The 25633-nt window shown below is 35.4% G+C and overlaps 2 protein-coding genes and 1 non-coding gene across 3 annotated transcripts in view; 1 reads left to right on the top strand and 2 right to left on the bottom strand.

Moving 5' to 3' along the window:
• The window catches only part of Smp_123100 (hypothetical protein), a 5234-nt gene extending 3899 nt beyond the window's left edge, over positions 1-1335 (bottom strand). Inside the window, exons 1-2 of the mRNA XM_018797924.1 lie at positions 1203-1335; positions 1063-1103 (exon numbers count right to left, since the gene is read on the bottom strand). Of these exons, the coding sequence (XP_018652918.1) occupies positions 1063-1103; positions 1203-1275 (114 nt within the window). The 5' untranslated portion in view covers positions 1276-1335. The remainder of the gene's footprint in view (positions 1-1062; positions 1104-1202) is intronic.
• Positions 1336-17806: 16471 nt separating this feature from the next.
• Smp_001890 (venom allergen-like (VAL) 18 protein) lies at positions 17807-25281 on the top strand (the record flags this gene model as incomplete). The annotated part of the gene is made up of 5 exons (XM_018797923.1): positions 17807-18004; positions 20066-20205; positions 21079-21163; positions 22255-22340; positions 25206-25281. 5 exons carry the CDS (start codon positions 17807-17809, stop codon positions 25279-25281), a joined length of 585 nt encoding a protein of 194 aa, XP_018652917.1.
• Smp_tRNA_01259_Pseudo_GTG.1.1 lies at positions 19974-20044 on the bottom strand. Its single transcript has one exon. It is a non-coding gene (tRNA).
• Positions 25282-25633: the final 352 nt, after the last annotated feature.

The raw sequence follows: 25633 nt of genomic DNA, 5'->3' as shown, positions 1-25633 counted from the left end.
TCTAGCTTCAATTGACTCACGCTTTCAACTTTTGAATTGTTCATTATCATCAATTATTTACAACCTTACATAGATGTACAGTGGGAAGTAGAGATAAACTTATTCACTGATGGTCAGTCTTTAGGTTTATTATAATCTTATAATGAGGATGAATTGTGTAATGACGGGGTAAATGACTTTTAATATCTCATATTTGATATCTTCTTATTATGATTTTGTGTTAGATTACAAGAACTCACCTTCATTTCATTAAGTGAATCGTATTCAACAACTAATTCTGTATTATACTATTCTATGTAACTAGTTTTAGTCAGCTGATAAGAAGGTATAACATAAAACAATGAATTTATGAGATGGTGGAAAAGATTTGTACATCAGGTGGATGATTTTGGTGGAGTTTTTTTCTTTGAGCTGGATAGCTTGGTCGTGGAGCTTTCATCGTCTACCCAAAGTTTGTACCGATGATATTGTTCAGAAGGATGATAAAAGCTCCACGACGAAACCATTCAGCTCAGAGAATAAAACTCCATCAAAAACAATCAATTTATCAACATTTATGTGTTAAAATGAGGATGTATGGAAAGAAAAGGAATTGATCTTAAATATCATATATGTATTTCATAGTGTGAGTTCCTAGAATCAAGAAACAAAATTCATTATTTGTGTCAACTACTCATTAGCTAACATATTCATGTTAGTCTTGTTCAAATAGACAGTAGTGTCGATAAAAAACGAAAAAAAGTCAAACAAACATAGATAGATAGTGACTAGCAATGGAATCCAGGACGCGCGTTTCATCCTGCTGTGGACATCAAATCTGAGATGCAGGTTAATCTGGCTGACGAGTCCCAAATAGGACGAAACGCACGTCAAACTGGATTCCACTGGCAATATCGAGACAATACGTACAGTATGAACATATACCAATTAGAGACTGACCAGTTGCAGTCTTAAACTTAGATAGTAGAGAAATTTGTACTAATGATATTATTTAGAATAACAATGAAAGCTTCACTATCAAACTATTCAGCTTAAAGAACAAAACTCTATTAAAATTCAAACAAACTTACTTGTTGATGTATCGTCCCCAAAAATCGAACCCCCTAAATATTGGAAGATAGAAAATACATTAACCAATTAAGAATGTAGGTTATTCATTACTTTAACCGGGTATATTATCATTATCATTATTACTTAATTACCTATAACATATTGTATCATTGTCGACAATACAATGACATTGATAATAGCTAATAGATAATGACGATAATACATGATGCCTTTTATCTTTCTAATTGTCTTCTGATGCCTTCTATAATCGTCTCTTTAAAATATCCGTATAGAATGATGTTGACTATTCTCTTTTATTATATTTTATAATAAATTTTCTATCTGAACAACAACAACATTAGATTGTTTACTTTGTTATATAATTCTTATGTAAATAATAAAAGAAAATATGAATAATACACAATAGTGAATATATCCCCCCCACCTACAAATTATTTTCTTCAAAAACAAAAAAACAAAAAAAAGAGAAAAACAAAAAAGAAAAAACAAAAAAAGAAAAAAGGGGGGTTTTATTATTTACATCCACCATTATTCTTGGATTACATATATATATATATATATATATATCTAATATTAAAAAGTAACTCATTCAATTAAACTCATAATTATTGGGTACCACTTTGTAATTGAGAATCTTCTAGATATTCAATCGAATAGGTATTCAATACATCTTCATTAGTTTATTAATTTGAATATATATAAATATTGGTACAAGAAAGGGGGGGGAGAAGGGGATTGGGGTGAGTGGGGGATACCAGTTATAGATGCGCCATATATAAATATGTTTATTATAGAAATTGTAATTTGTTTTTCTCATTATGAAAACTATATATTGACGTCAATATTGTTTTTCGTAATAGAAAAATGTTGACTAGTTGTAATTTAAGTAATTAGTAATATGATAATGTTATTTTCATATGAATTCTCTATTAAAAGTAATGTCTTCTTTGTTAAATAGTTGGTATTAAGTAAGTGATCATGTTGAATTTATGAGTTGATTGAAGTTAGATCATTATGGAAAACTTGGAAGGACTAGATGACTGTTTTAGTTCTATTGTAAGACTCCTCAACAGTGAACATCCACAATTTCGCTCATTAGTGATTGGCTTCAAGAAGTATTTCTTGGAGTTCTAATGAGGAGCAATGATCAGTGGAGTTCAACTGGATCTGTTGTGAGATAGTAACTCACTGAAGATAACGGTAAACGGCTACTCGATTTCATAGATTAGTTGGAGTTAGAGGTTAAGCGTTCAGGCGCGAGACTGATAGGTTTTGAGTTCGAATCCCGTGAGGTGAGATCGTGGATACGCACTGTTAATGAGTCCCACAATAGGAAGAAACGATCGTCCAGTGCTTCCAGGTTTTCCATAATGGTCTAGCTTTAATTGACTCATAAATTCAATGATCTAATTGCTAAAATCTTCACAAAACCCCTTCTGATAAATAATCATATATCGAGAAGTACATGCTTAATGAACATTTTATGAATAAAGGAATTTTTAAAATCAAGGCTATAAAAAAACATACTCATCTAGTACAAATTTTTCTATTCAGCTCTGAGTTGTATTTTATATCTAAGGGGTATTAATACTACCTAGTTCGGGAAACGAAGTATGTGAAGTAGGATTCAAATTGTATCTCAATGACTGAACGTTGAACTCCTTAACAACCTGTCCATCCTACTACAAAGACAAAAACAAAGGCATAACATTAATTTGTCTATTACAATTCAACTAATCAATTAATTATTTATGTATCAGGCTTTAAATCATACTTTAGTAGTGATGATTTTATCTTGTGTCTGATTACTGATGTGACCTATAGAGATATTTCGTTCTGGAATACACATCGCTTTCTATTCTTTGTATATCTATATGTTGAGTCGTCTGATCTGCATAAAATGAAGTGAAGTGATTCAGTTGGTTAATGTGTGATAGCGATTCTAGAGGTCCTTGGAATCCTTATGTAAAAGGTTTATCCATTTCTTGCAATTTTAGGATAATTTTGTGATGGTGAGTGGATTTCCCAGACTTCTTTTTCTATCCAGTTGCTAGGGTAGTTATGTTCTATGGAAGATAGGCAGGAAAAGAGTGTTTTTTTTCAGTTTTTCAGGTACTGAGATTGATGTCATGTTTTTGACTATTTTGAATAGTGTTTGTCACAACACCTCAACCTGTTTGCTATTAGGTTATCACAGTTGTGAGTATTTTATCAGTATGGTTTGACTTCCTGTATACTTGTATTTTCAACGTCTCTATGTTTGTTTTCATTAATAATGCATCCAAGAAAAGGATTTCATCTTCTAGTTTGTCTTTTCTTGTAGATTTAATGTTGTCGAAGAAGTTGTGAAACTACTTATGATTAGTTCAGAATTCACCTTTATTCAGGACTAAAAAGTGTGTCATCTACGTACAATAACCATACCTTTAGTGAAACTGATGATAAAACTTATAGACTTGAGCATATGAATCACTGTCCCTTCCATCAAACCCAACTGTATTGAAACAACATCTTTAAGTAATCGATTGAACTACATCGCCTTAAAATAGACAGTTTGAGTTGGTATTCCGTTTACATTTCTTTCAACTAAACAGTTTTGAGATGAGAACATTTTCTTACAATTAAACGGTTTTCGTGATGTTTTTACAAAATGTTTAGCTGAACTGATTCTGTGATGTAAGCTACTTATTATGACAGGTATAAGTAGTATGTAGCACTAATCAAAAGTGGAATACTTGGCAACAGAGGATTGAATTAAAGAGAACAGGAAAGGAAACAGAAAGCAATTTAACGAATCATGAAGTATGTAAATGACAATGTAAGGAAGATGTACAAATAATGTCATTTAATGTATGATTATCCTATTTTAAGAAATCACTCTGTCATTTTGAATTGGTTACCCCCACCAAGTCTTCCTTCATCAAAATTCTACTTTTCAGATTTTACTTCTGTGGGAAAGCAATATACTGAGACGACAGTATAGGACAAGTAATCATACTGTCATTATCCTTGTAAACACTTCATGCGTTTCCGATGCTCTAACACCTAAGTATATAAGGGCATAGTTCACTATGTTTGGTATATTTATCACCTAATATGCTGCTTGTTTGATAATTAACTAATATATCACCATTCCTTATCAATATACATATAATTTGCATCAAGACTGACCCTAGTTGGACCACCGCTGGATGGACGTTTCATCTGAGTATGAAACTTAGCTGTTCGAATTCAGGGCTGAACATCCGGTAATCGACCCCAGGACATTCTTTTTCATGCGTACATTGTTGACCGCTAGGCCGCTAAGCCGCTATTCAACATCTAACCACTGCTTCCAGGTTTTTAGTGGTGGTTTGAGAAAGATCATTTAAACTACGAAAACTATAATTTCCATATATGTATAGTGTGTGCTACTTATGTTGCCAGATATAAGCAGTATGTAATGCCAATCAGAGGTAGAATGCCTGTCAAAAGAGGATTGAGAAGATTGAACTAATGAAAACTAAAAGAAGAACAGAAAGAAATTGGAATGAAAAAAGAAATGGATGAATCATGAAGTATGTAGAGGACAACTGACTGAAGATATTCAAATGAAGTACTTAATGTATGGTTTGCATAATTTATGAACATACTCAGTAGTTTTACACTGATTAGTAGATTGGTCATCCTCACCTGAGTGTACGTTCACTACATATGTGTCTTATCAACTAGACCCATATTTGTGTTATATGGACATGCTCAATGGATTTAAAGTCAATTTGATCGTAGTGATATAAATCGTCAGACTTATTGAGTTGTTGTTATGTGGTTTTAGACCTATTACTTTAGTTATCTTCCAATTAAAGTATACTTGTGTATACATTGTGATTTCCGACTTGTGTTCCTGCATAGTACTGAAATTATTCCACGTTATTATATAAACTGAATTGTTACACAATAGAGAATATATCTGCTTACTAGCTTCCTATTAAGATTAGACTCTGTGTTGGAAAGAACACGAAGACCAACATGTGTTAAGGTTCAGGTCATTGTTCATCCGTTACTAAATCATTGAAAGAACAGAACATTACTGGTCCTACAGGCGTAATAGGTGAAATGAATAACAAGTAGACACAATAGTTATCTGCTTACAAAGTAAGACACCATAATGCATACTTTAAAAATGGTTAGCCAATGTTATTTTATGGATCCTGACTTACAAAAGTAGTTTTTCATATAGAGAGAATGGTAAGTACTTCTTGTGAATGTCATTTAACTATAGGCTGTCGGTCAACAAAGTAATATCCTAAAGTTCCATCATGGAATACCTTTTTGTAGTGGTGATCCAGAAAATTTCGTCCAATAGACAAGAAAGGCTCAGGATACATTAAGAAGCATTTTATCCAATCAGCGTTTGACTACAAGCTTTGCTAGAAACATCACATGTAGAGCTTCTGATTGGCTGATTACTACACTGCTACTATGTTTAGTAGTATTCTAGAATTTTCAGGAAACACCAAGGTCTTCTAAAATACTATAAAAACCTTATACTTTCTGTACGTGAACGAACCTTTGGAGTAAAGTGCTTCTCGAATATTTTATGCCTTTTCTCTCATGTTCAAGTTGCTGTGTAGATTTAGCTTGGTTGAGGTTTACGAGACTAGCTTAGGATCCGAGTATAGCGTTCGATTAGTAAGACTGATCACCTTTAAACAACTATAGAGAAACAAGAATGTGCTGGATAGGTAATTCGTTTTAGTATGAGACTACAAAGTAGTGGAAACCTGTCATCCCATTAGTAATTAAATCAATCAATTTGCAATGTTGAGTAACCATTTTCAACGGGTTTTGAATGCTTTTTAACTAAGTTAGGTCCATGAAGTAAACCATAATATCTCAGCAATCTTCATGAATTTCCTGTATTAATAATAACCATGGGCTGACTAGTGGCTAGCTTTAAGAGTTTTAGCGAAATGCAATTACGAATGGAATTCAACAATGAATGATATGTAATAATCATCCAACACAAGCAATGGAAATTGTTCGTTCAACATCTCGACTTGATTCAAGTTAGGGATATACACCACTGGGTATCTGCTTAATGGTTCAGAGGTTAAGGTTTAAATCATAAGACAAAGGCCTTGAGTTTGATCTTTATGTTAGGGTCTTGGTTGGTACTAATAATTTGTCCCCCATTAGGGAGAAGCATCTGTTCAGTACTTCCTGGTTTTCACTATTTGCCTTCGTAAGATCAGTCTGTGAATCAAGAGCTATGAAATTCAACAATACCAACCAGCACTATTTATATCTCATACTAACACAGCATTCGGAAATTTTAATATAATTGAATGACAATTGATGAAATCTTGTCAGTTATTTATTTATTTATGGATTTAAACACATAAATATTGGTATAAAGGAGCACCAGATACATATGCGCCGCACAAATCTAATTCGATTTGTGTGAGGGCTATGATACTACCCCCCGGGTGTCCAGACTGAAGCAGATGGTTTCCTTAGGAGGCTACACCCGGAGTCTTTGACCTAAAGGTCTGATTCACAAGGCAGTGGGGCATCATGAGGAGATGCAGTCCCATGGTAGCCGGTGACCAACGATTGATTAATACGCCATTTGTTCCTTCAGGATACTGGAGCCCATGTTCGCCATTGGTTTGGAATCAGAGTTTTCCACTCTTCTAGGTGGACTTTCTGTGTCCACCAACCCGGTTAAAGCGCTGGACATTCACTTTTCGTCCTCTCAATTTCGTAAACAACATCCGTGGTGCGAGAAGGCAGTGAGTAGTACTTCCCTAGCAGAGGCTAAATATTCACGTGGCCATTTGAGAGCATTTGGAGAGGGAGAGCGGACTCTCCCCACTCTCGGCCGTACCAGGGCATTTGGGGACTCTTGATAAATCAGTGGAAAAGTTTACAGAAGCAAGAAAAGTGTTAAGATTACTTTGAATAATTAGCATCTCTTAGAAACAATAAAGAGAACTTAAGAAAACGATGGATCATGTTTCTCTGATCCTGATCCACTATCAGATTCATCAGCAATTTGTCCAGAAGCTCATAAAATTTCAGGATCACAAGTAACCCTGAAAATAACATATGCTCACCGTACAAAAATAATTCTGAAGTAAATCTTCATCCATACTTTCCTCTTTCTGTCTTCTGTACAGGATTTCAAAAATAAGATTTAAGACTAGAAAGTGGTTAGCACTGTTTAGCAGTTTACCTACAAAACTGTTATAACTTGTGCCTTATCTAATATATAACTTAATGAGACCGCCAATTATCTACTGGATCAATGACGCATAAACCCGTACGAGCAGTGTAGAGTATCTATCGGTCCTGCTTCCTGCCTAGCCCTACTTGATGAGTCCAACACACAAATTCCATATACCGCAATATGAATCATATATTTCAAATATACTGGGTTTATATACAAACCAAACAGACCACACACATCATAAAAGATCTAGCCTAAAGTGACTGTGAATGTGAGAGACTGTAATTAATAGACTGGGCATAACTCAAGAATAGTAAATAGTATCACAATAGTCTATAAGTCAATATAAAGCTTATAATAAGAGGAACATGAATATGCATAGTTTAGTTACTTAAAAATTATACAATAAGAATATATGTATAGAACTGGTCCATTAATAGATCACCCTGTAAGTATTAGTGAAGTTAGACACAGAGTTTTAGGGAATGATGGTAAATCAGTTGATGAAGTCATGAATCTTCATCGACTGGGATGGTTGGGCCACGTGTTACGTATGTCTGAACACTGATTACCGCGACGTGCAATGCTGACTAGCTTTGGGGATGGTTGGAAGAGAGTGAGGGACGGCCAAACCAAAATGTGGCATCAGCGTTTGAAGTCACTAGCTTCTGGTCTTTGCCATGTTGGTAGATGCAGACTACTTGGTTGGGGTCCACGTGACTATCGTAATCAATGGTTGGAGACTCTGGATGACATGGCTCAGAATCGATCATAGTGCTGTAGATCTATACACTCCTTGTCTTCCCTCAAATCGTGAGATTAAAATTGCTTGATACCTTATTTTCTAAGAACTAATTCCTTCTCCCTATATTATATCCTTATATGCAATATTTCTTTTATATATTACTGCTATTGAAGTAACTACTACTATGAGTTTGGTATTCATCTTGTTGTGCTAATGAGGTATGGCAACTTAAACAGCTGTATATATGTGCGTGGTCCTATGTTGTAGCCGACTGATCAGCTGACTGTAAATAGATCTCAACAGTTACCATTCATTATTCTATTCGGATTAAAACAAAAACATATCACAAATGTAATTCATACTTCAAAGAAATCATTTTCTAATGAATTTTTAAGTAAAGGGGCTTTGTGGAGATTTTAGCATTTTGATAATTGAACTCATGAATCAATTGAAGCTAGACCAACATGAAAAACCTGAAAGCACTGGACGACCGTTTCATTCTATTGTGGGACTCCTCATCAGTGCTCATTCACGAACCCGTTTCGCGAGATTCCAACCCAAGAACTATCGGTCTCGCGCGCGTGCACTTAACCGATAGACCACTGAGCTGGCCGGCATCCAACGGTGTCAATGTCTAACTTCAACCGATTCACGAAATTGAGCAACGGGTTAACCATTATCTTCAATGATTTGCTATCTCACAACAGATCCAGTTGAAATCCACTGGTCACTGTTTTTCATTAGAACTCCAGGAAATACCTCTTGAAGCCAGTCACTAATGAGGATACGATGATTATTATCAGAAAGGGGGTTTTGTGGAGATTTTTAGTGATTTTATAGGTGAACTCATGAATCAATCGAAGCTAGACCACAATGGATCGTGCATGTTCATTGTTAAGAAGTCCCACAATAGGACGAATCAGTCATCCAGTACTTCCAGGTTTTCCATGATAGTCTACCTTTAATTAACTCATCAATTCAACTATAGAATTTTTAATTGTTGATTTTGTAAACAAACAAACAAAAAAAAAGAAAATAAAGTCAACCTCCATAAAATGAATCAATCAATTCAACTAATTACATCATGTTTACTTTTACTCATATTAATAATGATAATCTGTAATTAAAACATTCAATTAAAGTAGAAAACAAAGAGAAACAAACAAACAAACAAACACACAAACACGCAAAGAGAAACAGACAAACAAACAAACAAACACTCAAAGAGAAACAGACAAACAAACAAACACACAAACACACAAAGGGAAACAAACAAACAAACAAGTTTCATTTTGACATAAATAAACAAGCAATGATAAACTATAATTTATCTTTATCAGAAGGGGTTTTTTGTGGAGATTTAGTATTTTCAAAATTGTTCATTGCTGAGGAGTCCCACAATAGGATGAAACGGTCGTCTAACGCTTCCAGGTTTTCTATAGTGGTCTAGCTTCAATTGATTCATGAATTCAATTGTAAAATTAATAAAATCTCCACAAAACCCCCCCTTTCTGATAATAATCATCGTATCCTCATTAGTGACTGGCTTCAAGGGGTATTTCCTGGAGTTTTAATGAAAAGCAATAACCAGTGGAGTTCAACTGGATCTGTTATGAGATAGTAACTCACTGAAGACAATGGTGGGTGTGTCGCTCAATTTCATGAATCGGTTGAAGTTAGATATTGACACCGTTGGATGCCGGCCAGCTTAGTGGTCTAACGGTTAAGTGCTCTGACACGAGACTGATAGGTTCTGGGTTGGAATCTCGTGAGGCGGGATCGTGGATGTGAACTGCTGATGAGTCACACAGTAAAACGAAACGGTCGTCCACTGCTTTCAAGTTTTCCCTGATGGTCTAGCTTCAATTGATTCACGCTTTCAACTATAATTTATTTATTTATGATTTTAAATTAACGCCTTTAATTTATCAACAAAACAAAACAAATGTTACTTTGATATTTATCGTTTTTCTTCTTTTTTCTTTTCTTTTCTTTCTTTTTTTCTTTCATCCACTTTTCTTTTTTCTTAAATTAAGCAAACAAATAAAAATAAATGAGATAAATAAATCTTGTTTTATTAAAGGAAATTTTAAATTAACTTTGGTTAATATCAGAGGAGGGGGGGTTTGTCGATATTATACTAATTTTGATATAGTTGAGATTGTGAGTTGATTGAAGCTAGACCACCATGGAAAAACTTGGAAGCACTGGATGACCGTTTTCTCCTATTGTGGGACTCCTCAGCAGTGCGCATCCACGATCCCGCCTCACGAGATTCGAACCCAGGATCTACCAGTCTCGAGCCAGACCACTTAACCTCTAGACCACTGAGCCGGTCGGCATTCAACGGTGTTAATGTCTAACCTTGTTTTGTTGAGGAGAATTTTAAACTAATATTGGCCAATATGAGAAGGGAGTGTCGTGGATATTATAGTAATTTCAATAGTTGAGATTATGAGTCAATTGAAGCTAGACCATTATGAAAAACCTGGAAGTACTGGATGACCTTTTCTCCTATTGTGGGACTTTTCAACAGTGAACATCCACAATCCATCGTGGTCTAGCTTCAATTGATTCATGAGTTCACCTATAAAATTACTAAAAATCTCCACAAAACCCCCATTCTGATAATAATCATCGTATCCTCACTAGTGACTGACTTCAAGAGGTAATGATCAAATGGTCCAATATCATATATATATGTATACAATGACCTCACAATGAGTTGAATGGATTCGCTTCTTTCTTCAAATATAATGGAGTCATTGAAATGTAGGCTTTTTAAAAAAAAAGTTTTATCTCATTGAACATAATTTTAGACAAAGAAATAAAAACATCAAAACGTTTAAATTTGATAAGATCAAAAAACAAAACAAAGAAAAAACGAGAGAGAGAAAGAGAGGGAGAGTCAAACTTACTTTTGTATCTTTGTTTATTATTCACTTAGTATTGTTTATTTGAATGTTCCCATTGATGTTTAGGACAGCAACTAATCAGTCTCTAATTGGCATATGTGCATACTGTGCGTATTACCTCGATATAGCCTTAATTCACAAGCATTATAAGCAAAAATAGAAGGTGGCTAGCAATGGAATCCAGTTTGATGCACGTTTCGTCCTATTTTAGTACTCGTCAGCTGAATGTACTTGCATCTCAGAGACCTGAACATCAATGAAAAGATTTAAACAAACAAAACTAAATGAATTTAAAATTCACCCCATTACACAAGCAGGTGGCTATCAGGACTCAATAGCTGAATGGATAACATGATGGCGTTTTAAGCGAAATGTACTGGGTTCGAGTCCCAGAGTGAACATCAACTGTGAGATGCAGGTACATCCAACTGACGGGTCCCAAAATAGGATGAAACGCGCATCAAACTGGATTCTACTGCTAGCCACTATTCATCTTTGCTTATAATGTTTGTTTATTATTATTAGATAGATCTATTTTGAATCATTCAATGTCATTACTACAGATATTCTACTAGAACTGTAAATATGATATTGACGATCCTAAAGTCTATGAGAATGAAGCTTATTGTGACATGTATATTCAGTAACGTTTTGTAACAACAAAAGAAAGATGACATGCTGTTCTTCCTATTTTTCACATTGTATATGTAACCCCATCTATATTCAATATCTATTGTTTCTCAGTATCAATGGTATATCAATGGTGTATCAATGGTTATATCTAACATACACTACACTACTGCGATTCTTAAAATATCAACGTTGTATCCGCCGTCTATTCTTCTGCTTTAATGGCCATGGCCTTTGATTGAAGATCATAATAGTATTATAACATTCTTTTAAGCCTTTCCATACTACGTTGGAGCTTTGACCCGGATCATTACTGAATAATACTATTGGATTTAATTTTCTTCATTTTCATAGTTGAAAGCGTGAGTCAATTGAAGCTAGACCACCATGGAAAACCTGATGTTGGTGCCATCACGTGCAGAGGAACCTTTTTTAACCAAGTAAACTTATTTGTGGTTGTTATCTAAGAAAGCAGCTTACAAGTAACATTCATTTCATAACACTGTTACCATTTTGTTGTTCAATATACCTTTTTATAATTTAACTGTAATTTGTTACCTTTTGCTTTACTCATAGACATACGCTTATGTTTGTAGTGTTAATTCTTTTGGCATATTATTAGTAAATTTGCGTATTGTTATATATTGACTAATCTCTTTCTCTGGGATCCACCACAAGCTCAATTGTACTCTAAATTGTAAATGAGTTCCAAAATATTCTTCAGAAATGTCACTAGGGACCCAAGAGGATCTTGGAAATATTTGATCCATTCAGGATTGAATAAAAGCTATTATGAAACATCTAGAAGGATTACAGATCAGGCATCATGCTTTCTATCGGATAAATATTTTCTTACTGCTGTATTCACGTGGTTTCAGAACTTTCTAGATGACCAAGGTCACATTATTTAGTATAAACACGGACGGTTTTCTGTACATAATTTAATCTTGGAGCAAATCCATTTTTGCAATTCATGCCTTTACTCATATGTTTAAGTTGCTGTGTCGGGTTATTAGAAGTTGTTAGAAGAGCGAATAGACCGTTCACAATTAGCAAAACTATCACAAGTCAATTCAGGAATTTGTCTTGGTTACTCTTTATTGAATATATATACTTCATCTTCTTGTCACCTACATATCATATAAAGCTGTAAGGATGGCTCGTTGGCAAACTCAAGGAAGCCTGAAGAAGCCCAGAAAGAACCGAAGACATTCCATCCAATCACCACTAAGAGAACATTCTAGAATGTCGACATGTAGCTTCCTCATTGGATGGATAAGAATGACGCCCTATATGCTTATTTGCTGTTCGAAATGATGATTTACTTTCAGCCAAAAAACTATAAATACATGAGATTTTTGTACCATATTTGACACTGTTTTGGGGAATAAAATTCCTACTTACTAGTCTTCTGTCTTCTCTCTTGCGATGTTGCGGGTTCGATCGTTCAAGTAGTCTAGTAGTACGCGGCATAGCAAGAATCAAAGCTCTAGATATATCAAAAGCCTATACTTGAAGTAACGAAAATAGGGATAGACAGTTAATATTAATCACAGACCAGAGTAAGTTCAATAAGTCTGATAGAAATGGAGCGACTATTATATCCATCAATAAGATGTGAATAAGAGATAATTGACGGTGAGATAATAGATAATTATAAGCAAGATGATTGTATTGCCATTCAACGATATACATATTCAATTTTAGTCAATCTGTGGTATAGTCAAACGATTATTTATTGCCACTGATGACCAGCGTTTCACTCACAATATGTCTTAAATCCTTACTTGCTTACTTACACCTGTTACCCATCACCGAGGAGTATAGGCCGACCACCACCATTCTTCATCCAACTCTATTATGGGCAATTCTTTCCAGTTATTTCCACTTCCTATTCATCCTTTCCATGCCTGCTACCATTTCCCGACTCAGTGTGTTCATTGGCATTCCTCTTGCCCGTATCCCTTCACGATTCCAAGTTAGCGACTGCCTCGTGATGCAGTTTGATGATTTCCTCAATGTATATCCTTTCCACTTCCAATATCTTTCCCTAATTTTTTCATCACGTGGGACCTGGTTTGTTTTCTCCCACAATAGGTTGTTGCTGATGGCATCCGTCCAACGGACACTGAATATCTTACATAGACAATTGTTTATAAATACTTGTACACTTTTGATGATGATTGTTGTAGTTCTCCATGTTTCATCCCCATACAGTGGAACTGCCTTGACGTCCGTATTGAAGATTATAACTTTTATATTCTCTAAAGCAATTTATGTATTGAACTTGACAAAAATAATTGGTTTAGTGTCATTTCATATAGTTGAGATCATGATTCTATTGAAGCTATACCACCATGGAGAGCCTGGAAGCATTGGACGGCCGTTTCGTCCTATTGTGAGACTCCTCAACAGTGCTCATGATCTCAACTGTATAAAATTACTAAAACCTCCACAAAACCCCTTCTGATAATGATCATATGCTCACTAGTGACTGGATCCATGAGGTGTTTCCTGGAGTTCTAGTGAAAAGTAGTAACCAGTGGAGTTCAACCAGGTCTGTTGAGAGATATCAACTCACTGAAGACGTTGGTGAATGGTTGCTCAATTTCGTGGATTGGTTGAAGTTAGACATTAACACCATTGGATACTGGTCAGCTCAATGGTCTAGAGATTAAGCGCACGCGTGCGAGACTGATAGGTCTTGGGTTGGAATCTCGCGAGGCAGGATTGTGGATGCGCACTACTGAGGAGTTCCACAATAGGACAAAACGGCCGTCTAGTGTTTTCAGGTTTTCTATAGTGGTCTAGCTTCAATTGACTCATGATTTCAGCTATATACAATGATATTATTGTTAGAAAAAAACACTTGTTTCACAAAAGAATATAAAACAAATAGTATGGAAACAATGATTTCATTGTGCATTGTGTCGAATAATGTACACCTATGTGTAATTATACTAAAGGAAGAGTTATCATGGTGTAACTGAATGGTATCATTCCATGGTTTGACTTGATAATTTTAAGTAGATTGAGCTTTGCGTTGATTTCCTACTACTACTACTACTACTACTACTACTACTACTACTACTAATACTACTACTACTACTACTACTACTACTACTACTACTACTAATGATAATAATAATACTACTAGTAATAATAACAGTAACAATAATAATATATTTTTAATATTCATATGAATAGAAAGAAAACTAAATTTCCAACTCTTCGGTATAGAATAAATATATCATCACTTTTATTATGTACCTGGATGGTTGTAAACAGTAATTTAATGTAAATAATCCTATAATAAACGTGAATGTAAATTAGTTTCCATAGTTTCTTCAATATGATAATCTTCTGTCATAACTTTTAGCCTTATTAATTATCATGTGACAAAATCATCAAACAGAACAACCTTGTTCTTGTGCTAAACCAATGACACGTCAAAACATCACTAGCATGTTGGTTCTTCTTGGCTAGCTTCACCCGTTGAGTTCAGAGTGTAATCTCAGACTCCACTTGTAGGAATCGTATATTTTAGATATACTATATGATATGCTTGATGCTATTACGAGTTCATATTACTCGGTAAATGGAACGAAGGTTAATAACACAGTGACACGATAGGCTAATTCTAATACGTTGTCCTCGGCCATGCTAACTAGATCAAGAAGTCTTAATGAAGCGTAGAGAATGTATTCTACAAGCACCCACAAAATACGAAGTCACTAAGCACAAAAATCAAGCTTATTTATACAATGATAGAAATGCCCTTGGGAGAGCCACAAAATAGCGTACTAAACTGACCCGTCAACCAATAACAGTCAAGGAATTTCGAGTGAAAAATGTAAGATGAATGTCAACTAAACGTTCCTTGGCGTGAAAACATGAAATTCAAATTTCCCGAATAAAACTACAAAATTAGGACCTTTCCCAAGTAAGTTCTGGGGATCAAACGTCCGAACACTATAAAATGAAAAATTACAATTATATAGAATCAAACCAAAAGTGACTGACCATAGAAGAATGTAGCTAATAAATCGGGAATAAATTAAAAATGGTAAATGGGATAATAGTAGCCAATAGGTTGAATGAAAGGTTTATGATAAAAGGAATACAAATATACATATAGCGAATCTAGTTACTTAATAATTATCCAGTAACAATATATGTATTAACAGTCCACAAACGATTCCTAGAAGTTACCATTCATTTACTCTTCATCCGGATAAAACACCTAGATTTCGTGTTGTTTGGCACTCGCTAGTAATCTGTACCTGTAGTCTTGAAAGAAGTGATTCACTTTGGCAGATTCAATCTCATATCTGGGTCATATAGGCAGAGACGTCGCTGAGTAGTGGTTAACTTTATGTCTGTCAATGATTAATCAGTTGAAAATATATATCTCAGTCCTATAGGAAGTCGATCTCGGCCTGAATAGCTTAGCAGTACAATCTCTGACTGTGATGTTAAGTGACATAGGGGTAGAATTCACCAGAGACAACCATTCCACTCAAGATTATGGGTATATTTTGGTGACCAGAGCCAAACAGCGCAAAAAGGGAGTCCCAGATTTTCTGTAGACTATCTCTAACTACTACCTCACAACAGAAACTTCTAAAGTAGATAAATTAGTAATGTTATGTAAGAATATTCCTGTAAAGTCAATATCTGAAAACTATTGATAGGCTTTAAATAACTGATGAACTGTCTAAAACGTCTAAAATCTAATAGTGTCTATTAAATTGTACAGATTGTTTTCTGATTGATTGAATAATAACTTTTAAATCACTCAGTTATTATGATGATCACTGAAGTGCTGATTAACCAATATAAACGAAAGAATGATCGTCTTGTAAATGAGTCATGAAAAGATTTTCTCAGGTTATTGAAAAATTTTTTTAATAGTTGGATTCATAGGTCAATTAAAATTAGATTCACTATAGAAAACCTGGAAGTATTGATCGACAGTTTCGTCCTAGTATAGGACTTCTCAGCAATACTCATCCATAATAACGCTCGCGAGATTCGAACCCAGGATTTTCAGTCTCTCGCACAACTTCGTGGATTGGTTGAAATTATACATTAACGTCAATAGGTGCGCCGAAATGCCCTGGTACGGCGAGAGTGGGGAGAGTCCGCTCTCCCTCTCCAAATGCTCTCACATGGCCACGCGTATACAGCCTCTGTCAGAGAAGTTCTACTAACTACGTTCTCGGACACTACTGTTGATTATGAAACTGAGAGGACAAAAAACGAATGTCCGGCTGTACAACCGGGTTGGTGGACACGGAAAATCCACCAAGGGAAGTTAGAAAGCCCTGATTCCAAATCAATGGTGCACATGGGCTGGCTCCGGTATCCTGAGGGAACAAATGGCGTATGAATCAATCGTTGGTCACCGGCTACCATGGGAATGCATCTCCTTACGATGCTCCACGGTCTTGTGGATCAGACCTTTAGGTCGAACGCTCCGGGTGTGGCCTCCTAAGAAAACCATCTGCTTCAGTTTGGGCATCTGGGCAGTATCACAGCCCTCACACAAATCAAATGAAATTTGTGTGGCACATATATATCTGGTGCTTTCTTGTACCAATATTTATGTGTTTGAATCATAAAATAATAAATAGATGCCCGTTCTATAGTTTAGACGGTAAACATTGGCGTACAAGACTGAAGGTCCTAGGTCCAATTTAGGTGTATGAGATCATGGACACATACTTCTAAAGAGTAGTCCTATACTAGAACACTACCAACTATTCAATACTTTCCATGACAGTCTATCTATTAATCAACTCATGTATTCAACTATTCAATCACAATAATCTCCTCACAACCCCCCCTCGTTTCTAATTAAAAAACAAAAAAATTTCTTTGTATTAGCTTTCTTTTTTAGATTCTTTTATTATATTTCTGACAAATCAATCATTTGTCATTTATTATTAATTATATCTAAGCTTATATCTTATATTATGTAATAATAATAATAGTAATCTCCTCACCCCCCCCTCCTTTCTAATCAAAAAAGCAAAAAAAATTTTTATTGGCTTTCTTCTCTCGTTTCTAAGCTTATATCATACATTATATAATAATAATAATAATGACAAAATGTCATAGATACTACTTAATTCAATCAATTATAACACCTCAGTTTAAGTATAAATATCATAGTGCATGGCAACTATTTTTTAGTATCCATAGCCCCTAATTATTATTATTATTATTATAATGAATAATAATCGTTATACTAAATATAATTATATAATTATTATTATATTATTCTTTATTATTATAATAAGTCATTGTAAAAAATTAAAATTACCTAAAGAAGTACGTGAAGTATTTCAATTACATAAATATTATCGTAATTCAATACGGTTTTGTCAAATGCCAAAACAACCTCCAGCAAAATATATGTCAAAATTAGTAAGTTATTATGTATATTACCCTTTTGTTTATATTATGTTTGATCTTGGTTCATTGGTTTAGAGGTTAAGTGTTGATGTACGAGGTCGATGGTCCTGAGTTCGAGTCTCTGGAGTGTGAGATCGTGGATATGCAGTGCTAAAGAGGAGTCCTACTATACTTACTCCCAATGGAGTATAGGCCGCCGATCAGCATTCTCCAATCCATTCTGTCTTCGGCCTTCCTTCCTAGTTCTATCCAATTATTGTTGTTCATTCTTCCGCCTGTAGCTCCCCCATCTTGTAGAAAACCAACTCGCTAAAAAAAACGCTAACCAGAAAGAGGAGTCCTATACTAGGACGAAATGGCCGTCCAGTACTTCTAGGTTTTCAATGGTGGTCTAGCTTTAATCAATTTACGGATTCAATTATTTAAAGAGATTCTATATTTATTATTATTCTTTTTCCAAAATCATTCTCAATAGAACCTCTACGATCTCTGCACTTACTCTTATATCTCACTTCACTCTTTCAACTGGTATGTTGTCAGGTAGGTCGGTTGGTCGGTCAGTCGGTCCTGGTGTTGTTTTCCCACTCTTCATTTGTTTCATCACCATACTGGATTCATTTGAAATTTAAAGAAATTCAAATGTTAATTTCATTAAAAGTTGACATAAATTGAAAAACGATTGGCACTTGATAAGTATATAGTATCTGCTATCTTAACATAGCGACCACATCCATGTGTCTTTATGACTCAACATAGTGATAATGACTGGAAAGTTTGTCTCTTTAGGTTCTGTCATTCCAAGTCGAGCAGTTAGAGAAAGAGAGAGGCAAGATTTAGGACAGTAAACTTGAGGGTGATGTCTTACTGGAGAATTTAAAAGGGTTTGACATCAGTAGGATGTTTTCCTGAGCCAACCAGGATATAAAGCGATATGACCTTTCTATAATGTAAGGAGTAGTTGGAAAAATGTCGACTATTAGTATATCCAACCCGATCTTGTCCCACTTATTTCCGACCATTGAGAGTTGATATCAGGCCTCCAGGGTGTCAGGACCACATCCAGACGAGTTTGTATTTTAGATCCTCCAAAATGAAGCATTCCTCTATGTTTCGGCTAACCAGTAAATGACACTCACCCTCTTCTCTCTAGTAACACATAAAATCATCTTGACTGACTCCTCAACAGTTTTAGTCAATAACCCCACACGAGACTGAAGCCCAAGATTTTGGCTCATTATATTTATACCATTGAGTTTAAATCTAGTCGTACATCTAGTCGCCATCACTCAATGTAAACAATAGCTACTGTTCTAGTCTCAACATGTATAAATTTCACTACTTACAACTTCTCTTATTAGAACTTCTCATAATCTATTTAAAAGTTAGCCATCAACGCTTACACGACAGATCATTGGTTGAGTAGGCTGGTCTAATGTGATACAGAATAATGTCATCACCTATCAACATTAAATAGAGAAATATTAAAACTATTCAGTGGTTCAAATTTACCTGGTGTTGCTTTTTTTGAATCTTCCCATTGATGTGTTAGGACTGCAATTGATCAGTCTCTCTCTTATTGGCATATGTCCACACAGTGCGTATTGCGTCAATATACTTTTAATTCACAAGCATTATAAGTAAAGATGGATAATGGCCAGGAGTGGAATCCAGGACTTGCGTTTCGTCCTATTTGGGACTCGTCAGCCGAATGTACCTGCATCTCAAAGTTTCACAAGCAAGTGGCTATTACGACTCAGTAGTTGAGTGGGTAATGCAATGGCGTTTGAAGCAAATATTACTGGGTTTAAGTCACAGGATGAACATAAACTTTGAGTTGCAGGTACATTCGACTGATGAGTCCCGAATAGGACGAGACACGCGTCCTGGATTCCGCTGCTGACCATTCAGTGAGATAATAAGGTTATGGAAGAAGCGAATATATCTTTTATCGATAATTATTGACTATCATTACAAATCCATTCAAATAGTCATAACAATCTTCCTAGCCATATCTGTCTGACTGGTACTTTATATTGATTGTCATTTTCAATATACCTTTGTCTTACTTTACAGCAATGGAATAAACATTTAGCAGAAAAAGCTCAACTCACAGCTAGCCGATGTGATTACTCTTATGATAGTCCAAGTGATATGCGTTTTGAAGAGTTTTCTTCAGTGGCACAAAATATTGCTGATAGTCCAACAATTGAAAAGTAAGCTTTCTTTTTATCTATTTTACTGTTTTGCCATAACATTTTCTTTGTTGATTGGTTAAGGGTAGTCGGGAAGAAATGCTGAATATAAATTAGATGGTGGTTGGAGGTGGTCAATAGGAAACCCTGGGCCCGTGTTTCGTGCTACTTGGTACTCGTCAGGAAGGTGTACCTGTGATCTTGAGGGAACTGGTGCCCCCTGACGGATTCGATCCCGTGTCACTCAGCTTCACAGTCAGAGACTTTACCACTGAGCTACTCGGGCCTCGACTGGCCTCCTGTAGGACTGAGATGTAATCACAATTGATTGATCACTGGGTGGTGATCAATTTCATGCATGTCAAGTCCTGTTGACCACCTCCAACCACCATCTAATCTCAACATAGTGCACGCAGTGTTGAGCCATTTAGACTAGTGGCCACATTGCAACTTGATCGATAGCATTCGATCAGCACAAAGAAGGACTTAATACGCATGAAATTGATCACCACCCAGTGATCAATCAATTGCTGAACATAAATTTCACGCTAATTGACACTCAAAACCAAGACTTATCTAGAATCTTGGAATAAATGACTCTCTGATGAGTGTGAACCCTAGTTACACAGTTTCACGTTCTGACATGTTTTTATTGATCTATTATTACTACGACTGGATTCCTGTTGAACTGAATTACCAATATTGATTGACCACTGAGTAGTATAATTAGTTAGTGATGATAGCGTTCTTTTGGCTAACCAGCACGAAACCTCTATGGAACAGGGTTTCTTACAAGCCACCTCAAATTAGTTAATAGTTATTACTACTAACTGACCTATCGCTAAACAATTTCTCCCTTAGTAACTTTTGTGTTGTCTTTTATTTTGTTTTTAGAGCGGTGGCCAGTTGGTTTATTGAGTACAAGAACTATTCTTTTGATGATAACACATGCAAAGATACATGTATGCAGTATAAACAGGTAAGTGTTTATAATAAATATAATTAGAGAAGGGTTTTGTGCTTTCTAGTGATGGTCTCTAAGAGGTATTTTCTGGGGTTCTAGTGAAAAGCAGTGATCAGTGGAGTTCTACTGGGTCTGTTGTGAGATAGTAACTCACTGAAGACAATGGTGGACGTATCGCTCAATTTCGTGGATTGGTTGAAGTTAGACAGTATGGTCTGAAGTCTCTGATTAACACTAGATGGATGAGTCTTGAAAACCAGGTAGCTATTAGCATCTTATATTGGTCTAGATTGAAACTATATATTAGTATGCATCACCGAACTCATAAGAGACTGAACTCAAGGTTTTCAACATTGTGGTAAGTTAAAGAATCCTTAGACTAGTGGGACTATGTTCAAAGGTCTGAATTCACACACATGGAAAGGTCTAGGTTTCATCGCCAAATTTCATGCATGAATATCTGTATCCTGTATTATGGGAAAGAAGTTGATTATCATTGCCTATCAGATAATCATGAAGCGTTATGATCTAGAATGTACTCTTGAGCGAATATGAACATGTATGAGAAGCACTTAACTCGATTAAACGGAGAGACTATAATTTATGGATAAACCAATGAGATATAAGATAACGAGTGTTGGATTTTGGCGCGAAATTCATCCACCAATTTGGTGGTCATTAGTCAATTGATGGTAGACCACTATGTGAAACCTGGAAGCACTAAACGACCGTTTCGTTCCATCGTGGGACTCTTCAGCAGTGCGCATCCACGATCCCGTCCCACGAGATTCAAAGCCAGGACCTATCCGTCTCGCACGCGAGCGCTTAACCTCCAGACCACTGAGCTGGCCGGCATCCATTGGTGTTAATTTCTAACTTCAACTGATCCACCAAATTGAACGACACATCCACGATTGTCTTCAGTGAGTTAGTATCTCACAACAGACCTGGTTGAACTCCACTGATCACTGCTTCTCACTAGAACTCCATGAAATACCTCTTGAAGCCAATCATCAGTGAGAATATGTTGATTAATATCAGAATGTTAAATGTATAATTCAACTTAATTATTGTTATTTATGATTCTATTTCATTTAACATTATAGATGGTAAAAGGTGAAGAAACTGAAATTGGTTGTGGTGTACAAAAATGTTCAAACAGATTTCTAGTAGTATGTAATTATTCACCAGCGTAAGTTATCAGTAGTAAAATAAGTAGTATCTTTCGTTTTTTTTGTTTTTTTTTATTTATAAATGTTCAATAGAAATAAACCTTGATTAGCTAGAGGTCATAGATGTAATGTATAAGGTATATATGTCATCTAATGTTACTCGTTAGTTAATCAAGGTTTACTTCTACAACATAGAACATAAGCATTTATTGAATACTATCACTGATGAAGTTGTGTGGAGACTTATTATTGTTTATTAATGTTTATTTAAACACATAAACATTGGTACACGGAGGTAACAAATACACGTGCGCCACATAAATCATTCGACTTGTGTGAGGGCTGGGATACCACTAGGGTGCCCATATCGAAGCAGATGGTTTTCTTAGGGGGTCACATCAGGAGCCTTTGACCTAAAGGTCTAATCCAAAAGACAGTAGATGAACGTCAGGAGATGCAGTTCTATAATAGCCGGTGACCAATAATTGGTTCATACACCATTTTCTTCTTCCGGATGCTGGAGCGCATGTGCATCATTGGTTTGGAATTGTGGTTTTCCAACTCTCTTTGGTGGACTATCCGTGTCCACCAACCTGTTTAAAGCACCGGATATTGGCTTTCCCTCTCGATTTCATAAACAACAGTGATGCCGCGAGAAGGCATTGACTAAGACTTCCCTGATAGTGGTTGTATGCACGTGGCCGTGTGAAGGCATTTCGAGAGGGAGGGTGGCCCCTCCCCACTTTCAGCCGTACCAGGGTATTTGGGGGCTCTTTAAAGATTTAATTCAATCTCAAGATAAGACTCATTAGTCATTGCACAGGTTCCTGACACGGTGTAAATTTTTTTAATTCATCTAACAAAAAAACAACAACATAAGACCATTGAGTAACAAAAACTTCAATGCTTGTATGCTTTCATCTTCAATCAATAATTCTCCTCAACTAAAGTCATCAAATAACTAAGTATACTGACTTACTCTGAACTTGATTAACTCTCTAAGTTATAATTTCTCAGTAGGGTTTAAAGAAATTTATTTATCAATGGAACACTGAAGAATTTATAATCGTAACTTTTATCTAGTTGATGTTATCACCTAAAATAAATAGTACTATGATGTATGCTACTGATATCGACAGATATAAGTAGTATGTATCATCAATCGAAAGTGAAATGCATGGTGGTAGAAGGTTAAGAAGATCAAAGAAAAAAGAATCAGAACATAGAATGATCTGTGTGGAAACGAAGGAACAATCAAGCCTGAGATGATGGATTGATATTTTGTCAATAAAGTATTTACTATATAGTTCTCAGATTTCAATAAGAGATTCTGTGATGTCATGTTCAAATACATTCGGTTGTACTCACTGGTATTCTCATTCACCACAGTACCTCAAGATGTTCTAGTTCTTTGTACTTCATTTATATAAACAGGGATGATTAGGAACGAACATGTCATCATCTTTTTTTCTGATCTGATAGGGTAGATTAATATGAAAATTGAAATGGTTTTCTTCATTGATATTTTGGTAAACGAGAATACAAGTATGGACAACCAACTGTATTTGTTTACAAAACTGCAGAACATCTTCGTAAAATCTGAGAACCATACAGTAAATAAACTCACTTAGTATTGTTTGTTTGAATCTTCCTATTGAGACTGATCAGTTGGAGTCCTAAACATCAATGGGAAGATTCAAACAAACATTACCAAGTGAATTTGAACTTCACCCAATTGCACAAACAAATGGCTATCAGGACTCAGTGGCCGAGTGGATAATGCGACGACGTTTGAAGCGAAAGGTACTGAGTTCGACTCCCAGAGTGAACATCAACTCTGAGATGCAGGTACATCTAACTGACGAGTCACAAATAGGACGAAACGCGCGTCGAACTAGATTCCACTGCTAGCCACTATCCATCTTTACAGTAAATACTTTATTTGTAAAATGTCAATTAGTTGTCTTTTAGACTTGATTGTTCCTTCGTTTCCATACAGATCATCCTTTGTTCTGATTCTCTTTTCTTTAATCTTCTTAACCTTTTGCCTCCATGCATTTCACTTTCGACTGATGATACGTATTACTTATATCTGTCGACAATAATAGCACACACCACAATATTATATGAATCGATGGTAAATATGTTTACTGTCTACCAGAACTGTATTGGCTCAATGAGCTAGGAGGGAGTTTAGATAAAAAAAAAAGCCTAACTGACTTTTGACTAATCAATTCCATTGTTCGAAGCATGCTTGAAAGTTCTCAGAAGTCAGGTTTATTTTAACTGTCTTATTCGTCCACATTTTGACAGAATCATGTGTTTAGGCAATCTCTCATTTTCACTTCATGAACGATTATTCGAACAATCGATCGATGACCAGAAAGTAAAATATACTGTAAATCTTCGATATTTACCATTGTCTTTGATGCTTCATCAATCTTGTAGAATTAAAAGCATTCGTTGAATAACTTGAAAAGTGTCATTTTCTTCAATTCGATCTCTCCCTAAATACCCCATACGTTTTCCAAGAGCATTTCTGGATTTTCAAACAAATAACATCTTAACAGTATATCGGTATGAAAGTTGTGCAGATTATTGAATGTTATTGAGGTGACGAAGCAACTAAACCTAGACAACTATTGAAGACATGAAAGTAATAGAGAGCTCTTTTCTCTAAAGTTAAGGTTGTAAGTCACTGAATCTTGTATCAGTGATCTAGGGTTTAAGGCATCGATGACTAATTCCGGGGGTGGTGCCATTAGTACGTCACTCCCTGTGGAGTCCTGTGCTCCCCCACTTTCAGTGGTTTCTCAATATACATATATATATATATACGCATATTAAAATCACTAACATGTTATTTCTCTATTTAATATTTGTAGAGCTGAAGAAGATAAACAACCGTATGAAAAAGGTACTCAAGAAAATTGCGATGATGTTGATGATGCAGAATATTAAGTTTGATTTGACCTAGCAACATATATGTGAAGTACTTTTATGAATATGCAGAAATATAAATTTCAAAAAGAAAAAAAAATAACAACTTGATAACTCATTGTGTAACTTTTTATTTCGAATCATCCTTACAGTACCAAGTGACCCCCCCCCAAAAAAAAAAACTCATAACGGACAATGTTAATAGAATATTCAATGGAATCAATCAATCATTTTATGACTTCATAATGCTATATATCTAAAAGGAAGTGATTCACCAATAATAAATCATGAGTCGATTGAAGCTAGACCATCATGGAAAACTTGGAAGAACTGGACGAACGTTTAGTTCTATTGTGGGACTCCTCAGTAGTGC

This window comes from Schistosoma mansoni, chromosome 6 (assembly GCF_000237925.1).
Source record: "Schistosoma mansoni strain Puerto Rico chromosome 6, complete genome".
In the NCBI taxonomy this organism is placed as follows: Eukaryota; Metazoa; Platyhelminthes; class Trematoda; order Strigeidida; family Schistosomatidae; genus Schistosoma; species Schistosoma mansoni.
The sequence above is the reverse complement of the archived record's forward strand: the minus strand, read 5'-3'. Positions and strand labels throughout refer to the sequence as shown.